Here is a 21,262-nt window from a genome sequence, read left to right on the forward strand (position 1 = left end):
GATCCCCTTAATAAAGCATTTGCTTATAGTCTGTGCTGGTACAGTGAGGACCTGCTTGTACTAGTGTGTTTATAGGAGCAAATGTGCACACACACACCTGCACATCCCAGGAGTCTTTTTAGGAAAATATATACTGAGTGCCAAATATTTACTGATCACAGTAGAATCAGAAACGAGGATAAAACATGTTACTCCTCAGAAAGGAGATAAAATTAAATGAAACGTTCTGATCCCTTGACAGTTAGCTCCTGATTTAAGACTAAAACAAAATATTTTTACAGCACTCCATGACTCATTGCCAAATGAAGTTTAGGAACACAACCTCAGTAGTGGGTGGGTGTTTGATGGATGATTGGTAGGCTACACTTAGGATGGCTTTACAGATAAGGAATATTGGGACTCTGGTTAGAGATGTGGATGCGCACTTTGTTGTCCCAGTCTTGCCTGATTCCCAGAAACATCTTTAAAAGTATTTCCTTCTTGAAACACTTTGTCTCTTTTTCCTTTAAATTTTTTTTAACAAGAATGCACTCATGCTCATGCTCGCCTGCCCCCCCCCCCCTTCTCTCCTCCTTCTCTCTCCTTTCTCCTCTCTGTCATTTCACTTTCTTCTGGCTTCTCTGTCTCTTTGCCTGCATGGGCATGGTTCTGGGTCTCCTTCTTTTTCTCTGAACTCCCTGTGATTGCACCCATTTCTAAACCATCCTAACATTATTGCAATGCTGAACACCTCTAGGTCTCTATTTCTATCCCACCTAGCCCTCTCTCAAATTGTATTTTCATGTCATGCACATATGTCAACTTGACTGTCAAAGGCATTTCAAACTTGACATGTCCACATCCATCTGTAAATTCCTTCTTATTCATTCCATCTCATTTCAAAAAATGGGTTCACCTTTTTGCTTAGGCCTGAAACATAGTTACCTACTCTTGATTATTCCCTCTTTTCTGCATATCCAGTCCTTCATTGAATTCTATTTTGTCTCTAAAATATGCCAACACTACTAATTTCTTGCTTTCTCCACCCCACGTAGTAGAAGCCACAGTATCCTCTCTCCTGTATTCTTAAAAGCTACTCCCAATCTGGCATAGTTCCTAGTGGTCTCCCTTCTACTTTTATTGTCACCTTCAATCAAAATAAAACTTTCATCCAAGGTTATATTAAATATGTGTGTGTGTGTACATATACATATATGTGTATATGATTGATATATATCCAAGGTGGTAAAAGAAAGGCAGATTATTTTATTGCCAATTTAAATGCATTCAAATGATGCTAGGCATGGTGGCACAATGCTTGTAATCCCAGCAGCTTGGTAGGCTGGTGTAGGAGGATTGCAAGTTTGAGGCCAGCCTCAACAACTTAGTGAGACCCTGTCTCAAAATAAAAAAAGATCTGGGGACATAGCTCAGTGGCTAAGTGGTTCAATCCCTGGTACAAATATATATGTATATATTTCAAAGGTTGCCCATTGTATGTATCCAAAATTTTAATCTTGGGGATCAAAACTAGGCATGGGATAGCCCCTGTGTACTCCTTTAGCCCCCAAAGACCACACAGGCTTTCTGTCTGATCATTACCTGGGGCAAGCACAATTCTGTTGTATGGACTTCATCCATGCTATTATTCTCCAAATTCACAAACTGACTGATCCTGCATAAAGTTCAGATCTCGGTGTCACTGACACCAGTTTCACCAGCCAGTCTGAATGGCTGTGTATGGACCCTTTTCTTCCAGCAAAGTCTTTTATCTTACCACCGTTTGCTCCTTCTATTCTTTGTATTATAGAATTATTAATTTACTTATTGTAGGTCTCCCCAGCTCCCCCACACATTATCCAGATAGTTAGCTTCCTAAAGTAGGTCTGGCCTACCCACAGGCCACCATGCTTGCAGAGTCCTTCTATGCAATCAGTGTGTGAGTGGAATCAGTGAAACTGAATAGGTAAATCTCACAGAGGTGACTATTTCCTCTCTCAGGCAGGTAAAAGTATATGAGCAAAAGCAGTATCAGAAAAGCCCCCTAAGTGTGTTGGGGGCTCATCTCCTTAAAAATCAGAGGGTAACATAATGCGGCAGTATCATGTATTCAGAAATGAGTTTGGAGAAGCACATGAAAGCAAGTTTGAAACACCAAGCAAAGGAGTTTGGACTTTGTTCTGTGTGCATAGTGTCCCATTCAAGTTTCTAGTCAAGGTGATTAAATGAAGGAGAAGACTTACACAGCCCTGAAGGATAGTGCTAGTCCTTATTTCACTCTTCCTGCATAGTAGCTAATGGATTACCTTAACCTTCCCTTCACCAGATGTTTATTCCCTCCAGGGAAGGTACAGTGTATGAGTCACCATACAGTTCACCATGACTCAGAACACAGTGCTTGGCATGTAGGCCACACAACAAACACATTCTGAATGTGTGAATGAATGCATAAATTGACTTTGGGCAGCAATTATACTATCATTGTTGAGATCTGCCTCCCTGAGCTGCCCCCTTCTCTGGGAATTGGAGAACAAAGTACTACTCAAGCAAGCAAGCAAGCGCGTGCACACACACACACACATACACACACACAGAGGATATGATACTGAGGTTCCTTCATTATCAGCTGGGTCTTGTTTCTTCCTGACTTCCTTAATCTCCTGAGGGATATTTTTTAGAGGATTAACAACATATCTTCTGCCTGACTCTAAGAGAGTTATACTTTGCAGTGATTAATATATACAGTAAACATTTCCTTGCCAAAGCTCACTTGATTCAATCTAAATATTCTTTCTGAGAGGTCTTCTTAATTATAATGACATGGTATAAATATAAGAAGAAAGAATGTCAATTATCACTTCCTATAATAACAGTGTTAGTGTTCATGCACATAAATTATAAGTAAGTTTACCTAAGCACATGAGAAAAGTGCTCAGTTTTGCAATTTAAAACTTTTGAATATGCCACATTTGAAAATTATGTCATTACAACCAGTAGAAGCTAGTAATCACCACTAAAGTACTTGTTCTTGAATAGTTGATGAACTACTCATGCTGAAATTCTTTTTAAAAAATAACTTGAAAGGGCAAAATTTAAAGGTACCTATGTTATATTTATTTTCAAACATTCCAGACTCATCCAGCATGATATCTGTTATGTAGCAAACATGAAAATATCTAGGATTGCACTCTCCAGTATGGCAGCTAGCAGTCAGTTGTAGCAATTTAAACCGAAATTTGAGTTTGTTAAATTAAATAAAATGGATTTTTCATTTCCTCAGACTCAATAGCCACATTTCAAGTGCTCAGTAGCCACATGTGACATGGCCACCACATTGAACAGGGCATAGTAGAACATTTCTATGGTGGTAGAAAGTTCTTTTGGACAATATTTCTTTGAAAAAACAAATAAATGAGTATGGCCCATAATGAGCACTCCATTTGCAGCATCAGCAACTCCTGGCATGCATCTAGGATTTATTTTTGGAGCAGATCTCTGTTCCTACATTGATGAAAACACTTAAATGTGTCCTTGTTCCCAGTAGACAATAATCCTATTCAGTGCTAAATCAAATCATGGCCACTAGATTAGAGATGAGGCCTTATGCTTGTCAGAGCCTTGTCTGTTTGAGCTAGTTGTCTCTTTTGTTATTTGGTTCTAAACCAGCTGTTATGTAGCTTTACAAAAACGACATTTTGAAAGCAAATAACTTCAAGGTATCAGCTTAAACATGAATCCATCCTTTACATTCTAATCTACTGGCTCTGAGTTCCTCTGTCTATAACGGTAATAACTCATAACAGTTTTGGCTGAGTTCCTGCATCCATTCACTGCATTCAGGATTTGAAGAGTCTAGTGAAGAGGAGAGCTTATCATAAAGGGTCTGACAGTGCATACATCAGAAGGGCTTATTGGATAAAGTCGCAATCTGGGTCCATCTGCTCCAGATATTTTATCACATTCTTCTTCTTTTGCAGATCACTTACAAAGCAGTCAGTTCCTTTGACCCAGAAATAGATTTATCCAATCAAAGTGGAAGAGTTTCAAAACTGGGAAATGAAACCCATTTTCTGTTTTTCGGACTATACCCGGGGACCACGTATTCCTTCACCATTCGAGCAAGCACAGCTAAGGGTTTTGGGCCTCCAGCAACAAACCAGTTTACCACCAAAATATCAGGTATTTTGCATTCATGAGTTATGCCTGTTGTCAGAAGTAACATTATTATACTTCTCCATTCCCATTGTCAAGTATGCAGAGCTCACACAGACTAATACATTTTATTCATGTGAAACCCAGGCACATGGAATTAAATGAAATGCTATCAATATTTATCATTGGGGAGCTTAAAGTCCTCATGAGGTAAGAAGTGGCTGCTATTTTAGTAGTGTGCCTAGGAGGACTTGAATATGAGGCACAAGTTTCTGTCTCATCCATCTCCTTGCCAATCGCAAGTCACCAACCAGAAAAGCCTTGCTGGTGAAATCTCTGTCCTGAGAGTTGAGTGGGAAAGCAGTGTCATATGGAATCTGCTTCCAAAGGGATCAGCCTCCCTCAGGACCTTCACCTTTAGTAGGTTTACATCCTAAAGAGGCAACAACTAAGATGGCATGAGGCTCTTAGGGCCTCTAGGTTTTTTGGAGACTCAGCTACCCCATCCAACCAAAGTCATAATTTGAGAAATATTTCTGGGCATGTTCAACTGTGCAGAAAATGTCTTTTTACTTCAGTCTAGAGGAAATGAAATTGCCATCTGGTATGGGATATGTAACCACAATAAAACTAAATTCCATGGACATTTTCTTTCATTTTGTTAACTCCTTTGGGTATGGGGAAGTATTTGAGTTTTGACTTTGACTGTCTTTTGAGGGGATAGATGAGATAGAGATGGGGGAGGGAAGTGACTCTTTAAATCAGCCAGGGTTAGATCAACAATATTTAGTCTAATTTCTACATTTATTTCTAACTCAATGAAAGTTTGTATTTGGAAAAGAAGGAAGTGAATACCACAATTCGAGTACTGTAAAGTGTTATGTTGGGTTCTGAGGCCAAGGTTTGGAATTTTGTTTTGAAGCAGTTATAACTTAAGGGAAACTTTTTTATTATATAAGCAAACTTGAGTTGAAATTTAATGCACATTTCATTTCTAGTATAAAACATTAGGTTATAGGACCAATACAGTGTTGGAAAAGACATCCACTTTAGAGGTTCAAAAATAACACAGGTTATGCAAATGATCAAGTAGACCATTGGACTTGGTTGGAATCAGGAAATTTGGGTTTTAGTTACGATGTTTGCATAGACTTCCTTTCTGACCTAGATTAAGTGAATTTACCCTTACATATGAATTAAGATAATATTATCTAGCCCATCAATTTATTGCCATTTATGTACCCATATGAAAAACTCCCAAGTAATTTTAAATATTTTTCCTAGTGTAAACCATTTTTCAAAGATTATTATCTTAAGGAGGATATCCTTTTAGAAAAAAGATTTATTTTCCCTATATTAAACTAAAAATTATGAGTTTGACCACTGTTGATATACCAAGTTCAAAAGTTCATAATCCAAAAGCAAAAAATACACACACACACTCACACACACAAGGAAAAAAAAAAAAACCTTGACATGTGGGCTCATCAAGAATACTATTTGTTTTTTATTAAATTAAAATGCTAGTTTATGGGCCCTATTTTCTATTTTCATGGACCTCAGAAAACCACTTGTATACAAAATGTAATTCTGTGATGTGGATTGGAGTTAATTTTTAATGGAATTGGTGTCATATTTGAATGTTAAGAAAATGTGATAGATGAAACTGAGAAATAACTTGTGTCTGTTATATGAAAGCTTTTTTATATTTAAGATGAATTTTAAAACTGCATTTGTAAGAAACAGTCTCCCACTACCTTATCAGACATATCTACCTGTGGGTGGTAGAGAGCTGTGTCCCTCCATGTCACAGCTCCATGCAATGATTTGTCTTGTCCAGGATGGGGGCATAATTACCAAAAAGTGTTGTTGCTATCTTATTGTAGTGAGACTTAGCAACCTAGAATAAAAAGAATGCCAGAAAATGGCCTTGGAAATAAGATTCACATTGGGAAGAGAGCTAAAATTTGTAGAATTATGTTTGCCTGGTGTGCTCTCTTGTTGTCTCTTTGAACATAGGGTCATTTCCCCTACATTCAAAGATACGTAATAAACTGAAGCTTCAGAGGCGATTAATGTGCATAAGCTTTGGTTAAAACAAAACATAACAAAAAGTCAAACCCAAGCCTTTCTTTCTTCAGTTTCAATGTCTTCCCCTTATCTACTTTAACCCATTATGTCCCATCTTCATATATATAAGACACCTAAATTATAGGACATCTTGCTTGATTTAAGTTTTTATTGATGTGTCACATATAAGACAGTGGGACATAATGGGTTAACGCCCCTCCCCAGGGGTCGTTGGTACATGGGAAACTTTTACTTAAATGAAAGACCTGTGAAGTTCAGTTTTATGATCCTAGTGCTTATTTCAAAACTTAACTATGCCTTTTAAGTAAATGGTTTATGGAAGACAACATTTTTTACAAAACAGCATGTAAATTCTAAGTATACAGTTTGATGAGTATTCAAAAGCATACTATACACATTTAGTCAGAATCCAAATGAAGAAGCAAAACGTCACCAACACTCACAACCCCCTCAGATCCTCTCCCAACTTCCACTCAGGATCAGAGGGGTCAGTCAATATGAGCTTGTTAATAGTCAGGTGATAGCTGCAATTTAAATGAGATGCCCTGTGCTTCTTATTTATTTATTTTTTTTGCTGTTGTTGTTGTTGTAAAAGAAAGTAAGAAGTTCACTGAGGCAACCAACCAGAAATAATGAGTCTTCCCTCTTATGCCCTTTTCCCCAGCACCATCTATGCCAGCCTATGAACTTGAGACACCTTTGAACCAAACTGACAATACAGTGACAGTCATGCTGAAACCTGCACAGAGCAGAGGCGCACCTGTCAGGTACGGAGCAGAAGGAGGGTAGGCTGGCTCTAGAGAGAAGAAAACTAAAATCCTGTTGATTCATTTCCCCAAAGTGTTCTGTAGAACTTTGCTGTCCTTAGTCAGCATGTAAACCTATATTTTGATTTGCTCTAATTAAAAGAAACAAGTGAGGAAAATGAAATGTCTTCACTGTAAGGTGGTCAAGTATTGTTTGAAGGGATTTATTCTGAAACAAGTGTGTTGTTCTTTTGAAGATAAGGAACAAAGTCCCAGTCTTTTTTGGAGGTAGCTTTATTTCCAGAAGGTAATTGCTTACTGAAATATGTTTACCCAAGGGCAAGTGACATCTTTGTCCAGAACTCTATTTTTAAGTAAAATGTTTATTTTTTCATTTGGGTTTTATGTCATTTAATTTTCAGTCAATTGGTTTCTTTTTCAATTGAATATTCAATGTATAATTTTTTAAAGGAAACAGATAATTGGAAAGAACATTCTAAAGTCCTTATTTGAACAGATTTAAGTTTATTACCAACATCTATGCCCAATTTTTCATTGCATTATGATTTATATAGCCAAGAAATTACAAAGTATAACTTTTACAGTGAATGAATAAAATAAATTTATTCTTCCTAGGAAGGAGCAAAGAAATGCTACGATAACTCTCAAGTGTGGACCTGTCATAAGCTCATTAATCTATATAAATGAAATTTCTACTTGCTTCAGAGGGGTTTAGATATTTTACAGTTGTCTTATCAGAATAGACTCCATTCAAAGTTATGTATTATTCTCAAGAGCATACTCCAAGGAAACTTTTACATTCACAAGTCAGGCTGTGTATGGTTTCTTTCTGGATTCTTTTGTGAACCCAGATTTCATGAGCTTTTTAAAACCTGGGTGTATTAGATGAAATTTTCACTGCAGTGTCATAGTGCAAACAGTTGGGCATCTTTGTATTTGATAAAATAATCTCAAGTTTATACATAAAGTCAAAATAAAAACAGTAGTATTAGTTGATAGTGAAGTCATGTTAGGATAGAATCATGCAAAGTTTTATTTGAAAAAATTTCTTACCCTTTGTTCACTTAACATGCTGAATTTTCATTAAATGAACATTTATATTCTGAACATAGCCTTGGGGATTTCATTTTTTCTCTGACCAACCTAATGGTTGCCCAGCATTAGAAATAACAGGTCATTAGTACAGGAGTTGGAATCACAAGCAAATGAAAGGTTAGAGGTCTCTCAGATTCAACGCCTCCAAACTGAAAGACACAGAAATCCTAACCATCTCTCAAGAACAGGTGCTTATTCCCTGCTATATTTTATTCTTATACAGAACCCTCCTAAACATTTTCTATTCTTGCTACACTTACCTTCAAACTCTTTCACTCAGATTTCCATCCACGTCTTTGCATAGATCTTTCCAACTCTAAGTTTTGAAGTAATTTCTCTTCGGGCAGTCTGTGTTACCCTCTTCCCACCCCTCCTCTATCTTTTGAAAGCATTGGGTGCCTTCCAAACTGGTATTCAATTTTTGTCTTATAAATGTTGCTAAGACATTATTTTGTTGTTTACTTTTATACATTTCTAGTTGCTTTTGGAGACTTTGGGACCTTACTAGTTAGCTGTAGATGTCCTCAGGCTTTCTGTTTTTATGTCTATTAAAAAAAAAAAAGATTCAAGTGCTTGTCAGAGTTCAGATTGCATGACTTTCATTGCAGATGCCTAATCATTTCACCAGGTCCACTTCTCTAAATTCTGCCAAAATTTGGGTTTATAGTGTCACACTATTTTCTATAGTTAGTCCAACACCTTCGTTTCCAAGCTCATCAGTGTTCTGCCTCAATTAAGCATCATCTTCTTACTGACTCTTTGAATTTCTCAGGGTCACTTTGCTTTATGCATTCATATTACCTTCTTCCACAGCATTAGCATCTTGAGATAATAAATGTGTTATTTGTCTTTATCATCCAGATTTGTAATACTGGGATCAAGATCAATTATTGTGGGTCACTATTCAGTAAGTTTTATAGGAAAACCCACGACAGGGATTGCCTTTATGGAAGGACGCCTATCTTTGGTAGGTAAATTAACTTGGCTCAAATTTGAGAGATGAAATTATCTCAACCTAACCTGTTAAGGTTTTTTTTTTATTTTGTTTTGTATTGTTCACAGATAAGTGAGTGTTCTCATCAAGGAATTCATTATATAGTGCAACATAATAGGCCTGATTATCTATTGAAAAGATGGCAGACCAGGATATCTAGAAAGACTAGTTTGGAAAAAAAAAATCCACAGTCCCCTCTACTTGAATGGGGTATATTAAAATCCTCAATTTCATTTAATGTTTAGAGACATAAGAACTCTGATTAGAGAATCATATGGACCTAAAATATAAAGCCATAATGTGGATGAAAACATTTGAACACATCTGGAAATGTGCAAAATGCACATGTAATCAAACTGCAATACAAGAAAGCATTTTCCAAATGATAGGATAAATAAATACTAGAAGAAAGAGGGGAAATGGAAGTGAACATCTGTTTGCTTTCCTGGAACGTGCACGGTATTATGTGTTCAAGAATAGCGTCATTGTGCGATTTCCAAAACCCATTCTTTCAATTGATTTGATTTTTCTTTGATCCATATTCATTGGTGTTGAAAATTCAGTCATACTTCATTTACCCATTTCACTAGGTAAGGTGGTTGTGTATCGATTCCACTGCAAAAGCTCAGCTTGGTTATGGCAGATTCTTAAAATTGCACTCAACTCTCAGTGTAAATGATTGTTGTCTTTTTATTGATCAACACATCACCTCTGTCACATAAAATTATTTAAATCCTGAGATGGCCAGGAAGAACACAAATTCTATCATTCCAGACAGTAAACTAGGCACCGAGGAGAGAATTTTAAATCTGTTTGTGGATTTAATTTTTTTTCTTTAATGAATCACCTTATTTCTCTCTTCTGCACTCCACTGTTCATTATGTGTAGACACAGTCCAACAGAGAAAACTCTTATAATTTGGCAATAAGAAAGAAATTCTTAATAAAGGATACATTTTACATAAATTGTTGTGCTTTTCTTCTCCCAACAAAAATCTGCTGTTTTGCTCTCATGAAAACACAAATATAAGCACATGCACACAATACATAATCCACTGTGAGGAGCGTCCATTAATGATGTTTTCTACCTTCTGATACTCTCCAGCCTGAGACTCATTCATGTTTTTGTACCTCATATGATAGAGTTTTCAAATGACTCGTGTTTTCATTCTTTAGGCATTGTTGCTTTAATATGTTCATAAATATTTTGGAGCTACATGTCTTCTTAGTTAAGATTCCATGCTTGAATATGCTAATTAAATCTTCTGGCATTCATTTCAGTGAAATTTTGAAGGATTAAAATTTTAAGTATGTACTTGCTCTGTTTCATTTTTTCAGGAGAAACTATGTGGGGAGGAATGTCTTTTACAGTGATCTGTCCTTGGGGATGGGGAGGTGAGCAGGAACCACACCAACAGCCACAGCTTTAAAACTGATTTGTAATATGTTGGTGTTATGTTAGTGGATATGACCCCTTTGTCTTTCAAATTGACAGCTTCAACTATTTTAATACCGTGCTTAAATTATTGTCACTGGTAACTTCCCATAGTATTATTGTTATTATAATTGAATGCTTCCTTAATATATTCAAAGAGCAATTTGTGAATCCTTTCTGTTGCTGAGAATTATTAAAGCTAATAAGAACTTCATTATATTATGAATAGGGAAAAGTTGAGGGTATTAGGAATGAGAGAAATATTTTGGCTTTCTTTTTTTATAAGGATATATCCTTGGTAAGTAAGTAAGATTTCAGGTGAAATAGTAAATATTTCGTTGGGGAAAGCATAAATGTTTTCTCCAGATAAAATCCTTCTAATTAAAAATGTTCAATACAAAATGACTTTAGTTTTATATAAAAATCAGGAATTTATTTTATATAATATGTCCAAATTTTATGAAATTTTATTTCTTTGAATGCATTTCCATAGTTGGCAGTAAAAATGTGTACTATTTTCTTTTTTTTTCATATTGAGAGCAGGTACTGTTTTATTAACTGACCAGATTAAAAAAATACCATGGTAGATACCTTAGTTCATCCTTCTAATAAGCCTGTTGATCTGGACTTCCCTGTTGCCACCATCTCAACCTCCTACAAAAATTCGTGATCTTTTTCTTCATTCCAACTCTTGGAGAAGATAATTTGAAGGGCCACAGGAAGTTATTTGCTTCTTTGAAGTGTTTTCCAACAGTGTAGATCTCATGAATCAGATCATCCATGCAGATGATGCCATATTTATCAACACATGGAGTAATCAGAGTGTTATCTGTCAAGGCAATTTGTTTCTTATTGATTTTGTCATATCCACGCTTGTAGATTAGTTCATTCACCAATTTCAGGTTTGGGTACCCCCATTCCATATATGGTTCCAAATTCCTCAGCATGTTAATTGAGGCCTTGTTGAGTTTAATGAAGGTGCCATTAAGATCTGGCAAAGGCAAAGAAGTTGTAACACCTTACAAACCTTTGGGCTCACACCATTGATACCTCTGATCCCAATGACAGATGCCAACTTAGATTCTGTAGGTACATAGAAATTGCCAGCTTTTTTTTGCCATCCTAATCATTCGAATCCCTATTAGGTACATCTGCCTATATTCCTAGTGGTAATGCTTGATTCTTTCATAGATAAGCTTCCTCCTTGCCCTTTTATGCATCTTTTGGGCAAACTTCTTCCTCAGGCACTTTACCTTCAACTTGCATAATTCCTTCACTTTTTCTTAAGAGTTTCTGGCACAGCAGGAACCTTCTTTTTCTTCTCTTTCATGGTTCCAGCCAGAAAAAGAGCTGTACTGATTTTATTTACTCTTCTATCAGATCTTTTTCTTATGCTGCTTTACAAAAAACATGTACAGGTATTAAAACTCCATTGTTAACTTTAATATTTCCTCATTTACTCCAGCTTCTTACCAGATATTCTTTTATAACCATTTAGACAGAAATTAAAAGTGGATTAAGCATGGTATTTTTTTTTTACCAACATGTTGTTTTTCAAAAAATCCATGCCAAGTTCTTAGAACAATATGAAGAACAGGTTTTCATTCTTTGAGGAAAAGTAGACAGTAAAGCAATTGTATTTATTTTCAGAAAATGTGTTATACTTTCTGGAAATTTTTTATTTGATCCTGGGGCTACATAAGAAATGAGATTTTCTCCTGTGGGCCATCAGCCTTCTGCATGTTCCCAGCTGCTTATCAGACAGCCATTTCTCTTAAGGGAATTCAGCACAAGAGTGTCTGTGTATCTGAGTCACCTCAGATTGGAGACAAAAACAGGAGTACCATTGTTATTATTAATGAAAGACAGGATATAATCATACATTGTGTTTTTAAAAACTTCCTATATTAGAAATTACAGTTTTTGGCATATAGTTGATTATGACTTTTAACTTAGAGTTAAAAGTATGAAGTATGAATGAGATATTTAAATAAAAATATTTTAAAGCAGTTGTAGCCATTTTCTTGTCTCACTGATTGTACTTCCAAAAAAAGAAACTTTAATTTAATTAAAACCACCTTCTTGAACATTCTGTTCTTTTCTTCATGCGAAGAGTCTTTGAGCATACCAAGAACATGGGCTGTTTTGATGATTAAATGAGCAAATATATTTTAAAACACTTCACACTTTATACATACTAAATGCCATATAAGTGTTTGCTTGTGCTATGACCCTCCTCCCACTGTATCACTATTGTTTGTGCTTTTTCTTTTCATAAGAGCAACCCTGGTTCTTTAGCTTTTCCTGTGTATGTCTCAATTATTCAGATCTGAGATCATGAAAAATCTAATTTTACATGAAAATGAATTATGGATTTGACAATTGCTTCTAACAGCAAAACAATAAGTAGATTTCCTGTAAATTCTGATTTCTTTATGTATTTTGAAATCAGATTACATGTGGCTACAGTTTATTTCTGCATTTGTGATTTTTTTTCCAGAAATTGATCTTACAAATAAGGAGTGAACTTTTCCCAGCTCTGTATTAGGTGTGCCACTAGTGATCTCTGAATCATAGTTATAGTTCTCTAACTATTGATTGATTGATTGATTCATACATTCATTCATTCATTGATTAGGTAGTGCTGGGGTTGGAGCCCAGGGCCTCATGCATTCTGAGTAGTCATTCTATTGCAAAGATAAAGCCCAAATTCCCCTAAATATACTTTTTTATGAGCCCAGCTGAAATAAACTTAGCCATAAAACAAAGAAAACTGATCTTCTGTTTATATCCACTCTAAAAGACCAGTGGGCAGCACAGTAAAATTCACAAGTGTGATGTACCTAAGAAGAGCCAGTGGTTCATTTCACTTGACTGACTCAAGGAAGTCTAGTGCTTTACTCACCCTTCATGAATCTGGTTCCTCAGCTTAGGTGTCCATCAGCAGATGAATGAGTAAAGAAAATATGGTATAGATAAACAATGGAGCTCTATTCGGCCATAAAGAAAAATGAAATTATGTTATTTGCAGGAAAATTAATGGATCTTGAGAACATTATGTTAAGCAAATATGCCAAAATTAGAAGGTCAAGTGTTTTCTCTCAGCTTTAGAAGCCAGAGAGGGCAAAGGAAAAAGGGGGGTGTTTCATGAAAATTGATGGGAGATAGGAGAGTAGAGGAAAGGAGCCAGGGAGGGAAGGGAAAGGGAATATAATGGGGAATGGTATTGCCAAATTGTATTGTGATATTCTGTGCATGTAAGAATATGTAATAACAAATCCTTCCATTATATACAGATAAATTGAACCAATAAAAAATATGAGGGATAAAGCTGGTTCTTCTTCTACTTTCTTAAGAGAAAAATATTTGTGACTCAGTCACATTTTATGACCATTCAGTCTTTATAACTGAGTTTGAATTTACTACTGAAATTGTAGATTTTGTCTCTTCTAATAAAAATGGTTTTGGTTCAAGAGTTTGACCTGACTTAAAGGAGCCAATTAAATAGTGATTTAAAAATACATTTTTTTTTTTGGTTATTTACTCACATTGAAGTTCATACCTCTATAATATTTTCCTTTTGTAATGACAATATTATTTTGAAAAAGGGAAATCTTTAGTCAGACCTCAAAGTATACTTTAATATCTAAAGACTCAACCCAACTACAATGTATGACTATAAAGCTCTAATTAAAAAATAAATAAAGATTCTGTGATACAAATTTAAGAATGGCTTCACTTTCAATCAGCCTACGGTGAATTGGCATATGATTTCCAGGTCTAAGCAATATTTTTCCTCTAAATTAATTAGAAGCTACTAAATCTATCAATAATAATAAAGATCTGCACAGTCTAAAACACATGATAATGTGAGGTGTCACCGCAAGCCTTGTCAACAGGCAGAATCAGTCTCCTCCCTCAGCATATTCTAGGAAGGAAATTTCTAATATTCAAATAATTACTCAGCTTTATACATTACATAAATTGTGCATCTAACTTTTCAGATAAACCCCGAGATAACAGGGAATTTAGTTTTAAATTCAAGCTTTGTCACTAGGTAGTTATGTGACCATCACAAATTTACTATCTCTGAGTTGTGGCTTTCTCCTCTTTCCAAGCCCAGGATATAATGGTTTACTTAATCTTTTAAAGTTGTGTCAGTATCATGTGTATTTTTTACTCACTGGGGACCCACAGTCAGCAATTGTTGGCTCTCTAGGGGCTAGCAGTTTAGGTGGGAGACAGATCAATATGTGATCTGGTCTCCTCTAGTAGGGATGAGGGCCGGGACCAGTGGGAGAGCAGGGGTGGTCGATACAGAGGAAGGTCAGCTTAGGCTTGGAGAGGAGGTAACTCAGCCAAAAAGCTGAATCTCACAGATGGATGTTGTTCAGGGAATACATGTGATATGGAGTGTGTGTGATTTGTGGTCAGGGAGGTTAGTTATGTGACAGGGAATTAAAAAGGAGAGAGACAGATGTTCCAAGAGGGCAGCTGAGGACTGCGCAGGTGAGTCTGACCTGGAAACGAGAAATGTTGTATAATCAGAGAGGAGAGGATGGAAGGAGAGGATGGAAGGAGAGGATGGAAGGAGAGGGAAGGGAGATTGAGCTAGTCTGGACGGCCCTGCACTTCATACTGAGGATTGACCTCAAGGGGAGATTTGGTAATGAACAAGTAAAGAAGGACTGCAGTTGCTCAGAAGAACTTGAGAGGGCCTGGGGCACTGGGAAAGCAAATGGGAGATGGCAGGAGGATAGGCCTAAGGAAAAGGTTCTCTTCCTTGGGCTCAGTTAAGATATCTCTAACCTTCAGGGCATGAAGGGAGGGGGTCTTGTACTTGCCATGTTTCAATTTTCGTTAGAAATAGGATTTAGAGAAATCAAAAATAATTAATCCTTTGTAGAAGAAGAAAAGAGTCTATAGTGACTAATCAAAGCAATTAATGACAATAACACTGTTTAAAGTCTCATTAAAGGAAATACTAAAACACTAGAAATTGAAAAATGAGCTTAGCAGGGAATCTGATAATTTATTAGAAATATCTAATTATATGATGTTAAATCTGTTTTTATAAGCCCTACAAATGTGTGACTTTATTAGTCCTTCAGAAGAACCATCTGGACCTTTCTCTTGTGCTTCTCTCTGCCTTCCTGGCACTATGTCACTCTCACCTCTTCACCCAGAGCCTGTGCTGGCCACTTGTGAGATGATTGGGGGTGTCTGCAATGCCTGCTGAATGAAGATAAGTCTTTGTTTACTGAAAGCCAGAGTATGAAATGCTTCTCTGAGCTTGGGAAGGAAGGCCAGCAGTCTGCTTAGCTGATGACTTTGGCTAATTCTTGCCTAGAGCCAGGGAAGACCCAAGTTTTAATCATACTGCTTAAAGTTCCTGCTCTCCCCGATGGAACCCATGTTCATCTCTAAAAAGATGTATGTCTGAGGTTGGACCTACAGATTACATGAATAAGTGACATTTATAGTCGAAGTTATAAATTACCCATGGCCGCCTTCCCAAAGGGAGGGTAGAGTCAGGTTCTCCATTCCCCTCAGTCTGACCCAACTGCCCAGAAGCCATTCCTCAGGGTGGAGGGAAGGAGAAATAAAAGTTGGTCACATTTTCCATTGGCAGTTCAGGAGGTTACAGGCTGGTTCTCCCCCCATGTATCCGGACCTTTTCTAAATGTTAACAATGAAAGAAATTAGAAATAGCTTCAATTATAAACCCTGAGCACCTGGACAGTGTATTGTCTCAGTTATGAATCTTATAACCTAATACTGTTGGCTCTTGGGAACTGCTGGATCTTAATCACAACTCTTGCTTTCAAGAAGTTGAAGGGAGGTATTTCTAGGAGTGTTCCAATAAGACTGAGAGCTTTTGGGAGAAAATTATCTTGATAATTTTGACAAAGACTAAAAGACTTGACTATAGTTGCTTCACTTTCACTTTTTTAAAGAGTCAGAATCTTTACTCATATATACATGTATATATGAGTGAAGATTCCAAGTTTGTAGAGGCTGATAAGATCATAGGGAAGAGATAGTGACAGCTAGTGTGATAGGATTAGAGTCCTAGACTTCCAGAGCTGGAGTGACCCATGGGCACACCCTGCTTTCCACTTCTCATGGCCTTTCTGGATCCTCATTTTACTTTAGGGGAGGGGACATAGCTATGTAATGAATTCTACTTTTTATCATTAGCAGAGCATTTGGTCAACCACATCTTATAAATATGCACAATGTGATCATTTCTTTTTAAATATTTTTTTGTAGTTGTGGACAATTTTTGTTTTTGTGTGGTGCTGAGGATTGAACCCAGTGCCTCACATATGCAAGGTAAGCGCTTTGCCATTGAGCTACAGCCCTAGATCCAGTAATCATTTCTTATGAGCACACTAATGTATACCAAAATATGTCTTCACAGTTTCATCTCCAACTATGTTATATGTTATGCTTGCAGTGCTTACTGCATTGGATTTTCAGCTACTTCATTAAATTAATATCCAGTTCTTCCACCTGTTAGATAATACAGAGATTAGGAAGAGGTGTTTATTTTTCCTTATATCTTCATGATCCTTTTGTGTTGTCCTTAGATATATGTCCAGTTCTTGCATTTCTCTGTTTATACCTACTGAGTGTTGCCTTGTCCAGTAATAGCAAATTTTCTCCTAAGACATGGTAAGAGCTCTTTCTGGTTACCAGTGTCTACTTTAAATCCTTGCCCTTAACAACATTGGAAAGTGTTACAGGAAAATTTAGGGTTGAAAGTTGGCTTTTATTCACTTATTTATTTATCATTCATTCACCAATTGTCTGTAGATCACTATTATGTTAAAAATCATTTTGCTAGGACTATGATAAATGTTGTCTAGAAATGTCCAGGCTACTTCACAACCTGTGCCAGAAGGAGGGACTCTCTGCAAGGGAACCAAGAGTATCTTCCTAAGAATGTGATACAAGAAACTGAGACTGATGGGGAAGTCAGAAGTGACAAGCAAGGGGCCCATCGGGTTCATTAATGAATTGAAAGGTGCCGTACATTCATTAGGTAGAAGAGCAACTTACAGAAAAATCTAAAGATACATAAGTAGTGGTCATCCTAGTTAATAAGATTGAAAACTCTTACAGGAGGTTTGGCCAGCACTGAGGAGCATTAATTAGATTTATGGACTTAATGTTCAGGATGACTATTTTCCTAGGTTAAACAGTTCAGAAAATGTATGTAAATATAATAGGAAATGCAGAAGGATTATACTATGAGTTTTATAATTTTGTTTCTGAATATTATTCAGTACCTCCAGGCTAATTAAGTGTGCAACGAATGTTTATTGAATTGAACCTCAACCTTTTTCACCTGAAAAGTTTTACAGACAAGAAGACACCCAAGACCTGTGTTTAATTAGTTTGACTGTCAGGAACAGAATTTTGATCTTATATTCTTATGCCTAGATAAAAGTTAAATGTCATGACCCTACCATAGATTTCAGAAGCATAAAAGAATACCCTGACATTACCCTAGAATCAACCAATTATTTATTTATTGTAATAAGAAAAGAAATTCAGAAAGATTGCTTCAAATAAGACATGGCCATACTTCGGACTCCATCGGGAAGGTCACCATGATGCCTCCTTTGAATACTTTTCTAGCTTCTCATCTCTTAGGATCGGCAAGAACAGCTCCCCACATCCTTTTCATTCTATCTTCACCCTCAGTCATTGCGTTGGTCCACACTAATATTTTTCTTAGATCTCCTAGCCATGCCCCACATTGGCTATAGGAGCTTTTATTTTCCTGATTCACAACCCATCCCAGCCTTGTTGCCCTTAACATAAATCTAGACTTCCTTTAACATGCAAGGTCTCCAACATTAAGCACTTTGGGGGGCAGACCCCTACAAGCCATCCTCCAGCTTGAAACTATATAAATAGTTTTGTCCTACCTTAGCCTATAGGGCTATGTTCCAAGCCTGCCATGGATGCCTGAAACCATGTATAACATTGAATGCTATGTAATTGTTTTTCCCTATACATACATGTCTGTGGTATCATTTAATTTATAAATGAAGTACAGTAAGAGATTAATAACAGGTAATAAAGTGTACCAACTACAACAATATACCTTAATAAAATTTCCAGCATTACTACTGTTGTACATGGGAGCCCTTATTAGTGTTTCTTGATCACAAGCTCTGAGATACAACAACAGTCAATCTGATAACTAAGACAGTTTCTAAGTGACGAAGGGTTGGATAGCATATATAGTATGGACACACTGACAAAGGATGGTTCACATCCTGGGTGGGATGATACAACATTTCATCTTACTACACAGAACAACATGTAATTTGAAACTTACAAATTGTTTATTTCTGGAATTTTCCATTTAATATTTTCATATTACTGCTAAATGAAATCACAGAAAGTGAAATTGCACATGAGGTGGGACTACTATGTACATTTAGTAATGAGAATATTCTGGAACCAGTTGTGACACATGCCTGAAATCACATCATATTGGAAAGATGAGGCAGGAGGAGGTCAGCCTTGGAAACTGAGGGAGAGCTTGTCTCAAAATGAAAAAATAAAAAGAGCTGGTATAGCTCAGTGGTAGAGCACCCCTGGGATGAATCGTCAGTATTGAAAAAAAAAATGCTCGGTTTCTCTAAACCATTTTGATTATTTTGTACTGGAATCTTCCCTTTTCTCTCTCCTCTGCTGCCTCCTGCCCCCAACACACACACATTACACTCTCCCTCTTCTGTCTGTCTCTCTCTCACTCATTCACTTCTACTGAACTCCATGTTTTGGCCCAGATGACTGCTTCTTTGGGCCTTCCTTGGCCTCCTAGCCTGTCCATGTTCTCCTTTCTCCCAGTCCAACTCACCCTAGACTTAACACATTGGTCAGGGATGTTGGCCCTGCTGAGCCAGCTCCTTCAGGACAAGGACTTCCCTCTGTGATTTTATTTCTGTATTTCCAATCCTGGTTCTCTGCCAAGACCTCAGTAGTACTTTTTGTTTGTTTTATTTTTTTATAAAAACAATAAAACTCTAGAAGGCGATTTAATGGGGAAAAATAGGACTTGATTTGCATATGGGCAGATCACTGAGGCAGAGATTCAGTAAATGGGCCTCTGTGGCTTCCAGATGGATAGTAGGTTGTTTTCAAATGGATACTTCCCATCTATTCCAAGTCAGGGGCTTTGGGTGGGAGGCAGCTGACTGTGATCAAGAGTATTGTCCCTTGAGTTCTCTCCAGATGATCCCAGTTTCATTTATAGTAAGTGAAGTCCAGTCTCTCAGATGAAGCAGTTCATTCAACTTAATGTCTTAGAAATGTGGCATCACACCTTCAAAGAACACTTTGGGCTTGTTCCTCACCATGTCTAATTGTGTACCCTGGGTCACCCTGAAAACTCTCTTGAGTCTGATTGTGTATTTGTAAAATTTTGCATCAAATATATATACTTCTCGAATCACAGCATGGTCAGGAGGATTAATGTAGGTGGAAATTCTTTGCAATATGATGTTGTAAGAGAGTTGAACTGTAATATCATGATTTGCCTTCAAAACATATTGACTAGATTACTGATCAGTGTCTATTCCTTCCTTTTATTAATATGCTTAGAATTTCTAAACATTGTCTGTTGCCATTAATATTGTTCATTCATTCTGTGAAATCATCAGATTTGTAGAAGACCTGTTGTTCCATCTAAACACCCTGGCCATAAGAGGAGCATTATTGGTTGGAGAAGTTACAAACTACAGCTCTTTGCAGCAAAGGAAGATGCAAAGATCTTAAGAACCATTAAAAAAAATGCAACCATAGCATGGAGTTGGACAATCCTGGCTTCAAATCTTGTCTCTTATTGCCTGTGAACTTGGGGCTGTTTGTGCAACTTTTCAAGATTTGTTATCCTCATTAATTAGAGGCAAGGAATAATAATATGTACAGGAAAGGGCAGCAGGAGAATCACTGACATGTACCCAGCCAGGACAGCCTCTAATACAGCTTAAGTCTGTTCAGTCTTAGTGTGGATGCTATCCTGTCTAGTAATGATAAGTGTAATGTGTAGATAAAATGGTAACCCCTTTATCTTGCCCGTGTCTTGGGACACCTTCTGGGTTCTAGTTTAATATTTCCTGAATCTCAATTATGTTCTTCTTAGCAGTTTGTGATAGATAAGTAATAATTATGATAATACAAAATGAATCATAATTGTTACTTAGGGTGAGGAGCTAGGGCATGCCAGGCCTCTGCTTGCTCCTTTATGTAGTGATTTTTAGTCATCCAGAGCAGCCTTCCTCTTTACATGCCAGCAGAAGCACTTAGGCAATTGAAGGAACTGAAGTTGGGGAAGTTAAGAGATTGGTCCACTCTTACCCCAAAGCCAGGAGCTTTCTGAGAAGCACTGAGTCCTGTACTCAGATCCACAAGCCTCATGACTCACAGGACCCTGCCTCCTCCTCCAAAATGGATCCTTCTCTTCTCTGGTTCTGTTGTTTGCACTACCCATTCTTGGTCAGGAGACCTCTTCCCTGCTGATTCTTTGGAACCAATATGGTCACAACTCCTTTTGAAAAGAAGGACTTTACTTTGAGTTAATATCTTTCCTATCTTTTCTAATATTTAGAAACCACATTGGACTTTGCTTCTAGATTATGATCATTGGAATCCTTAGGGTTTATCCTTGTGGTTTAATTCTTAGCAGCAGCAGAGTTTTCTTCATTGTTATATATATATATATATA

The 21,262-nt window shown here is 36.9% G+C and overlaps 1 protein-coding gene and 1 pseudogene across 17 annotated transcripts in view; one reads left to right on the forward strand and one right to left on the reverse strand.

Moving 5' to 3' along the window:
* Positions 1–21,262, forward strand: part of Ptprm (protein tyrosine phosphatase receptor type M) — an 825,349-nt gene that overhangs the window by 494,622 nt on the left and 309,465 nt on the right. For all 17 annotated transcript variants that reach the window (XM_048806549.1, XM_048806555.1, XM_048806560.1 and 14 more), the window contains exons 10-11: positions 3,957–4,158; positions 6,887–6,989. In XM_048806549.1, the coding sequence (XP_048662506.1) occupies positions 3,957–4,158; positions 6,887–6,989 (305 nt within the window). The remainder of the gene's footprint in view (positions 1–3,956; positions 4,159–6,886; positions 6,990–21,262) is intronic.
* Positions 11,046–11,832, reverse strand: LOC107139631 (annotated as a pseudogene).

The sequence above is a fragment of the Marmota marmota genome, unplaced genomic scaffold (assembly GCF_001458135.2).
Source record: "Marmota marmota marmota unplaced genomic scaffold, marMar, whole genome shotgun sequence".
Classification (NCBI taxonomy): domain Eukaryota; kingdom Metazoa; phylum Chordata; class Mammalia; order Rodentia; family Sciuridae; genus Marmota; species Marmota marmota.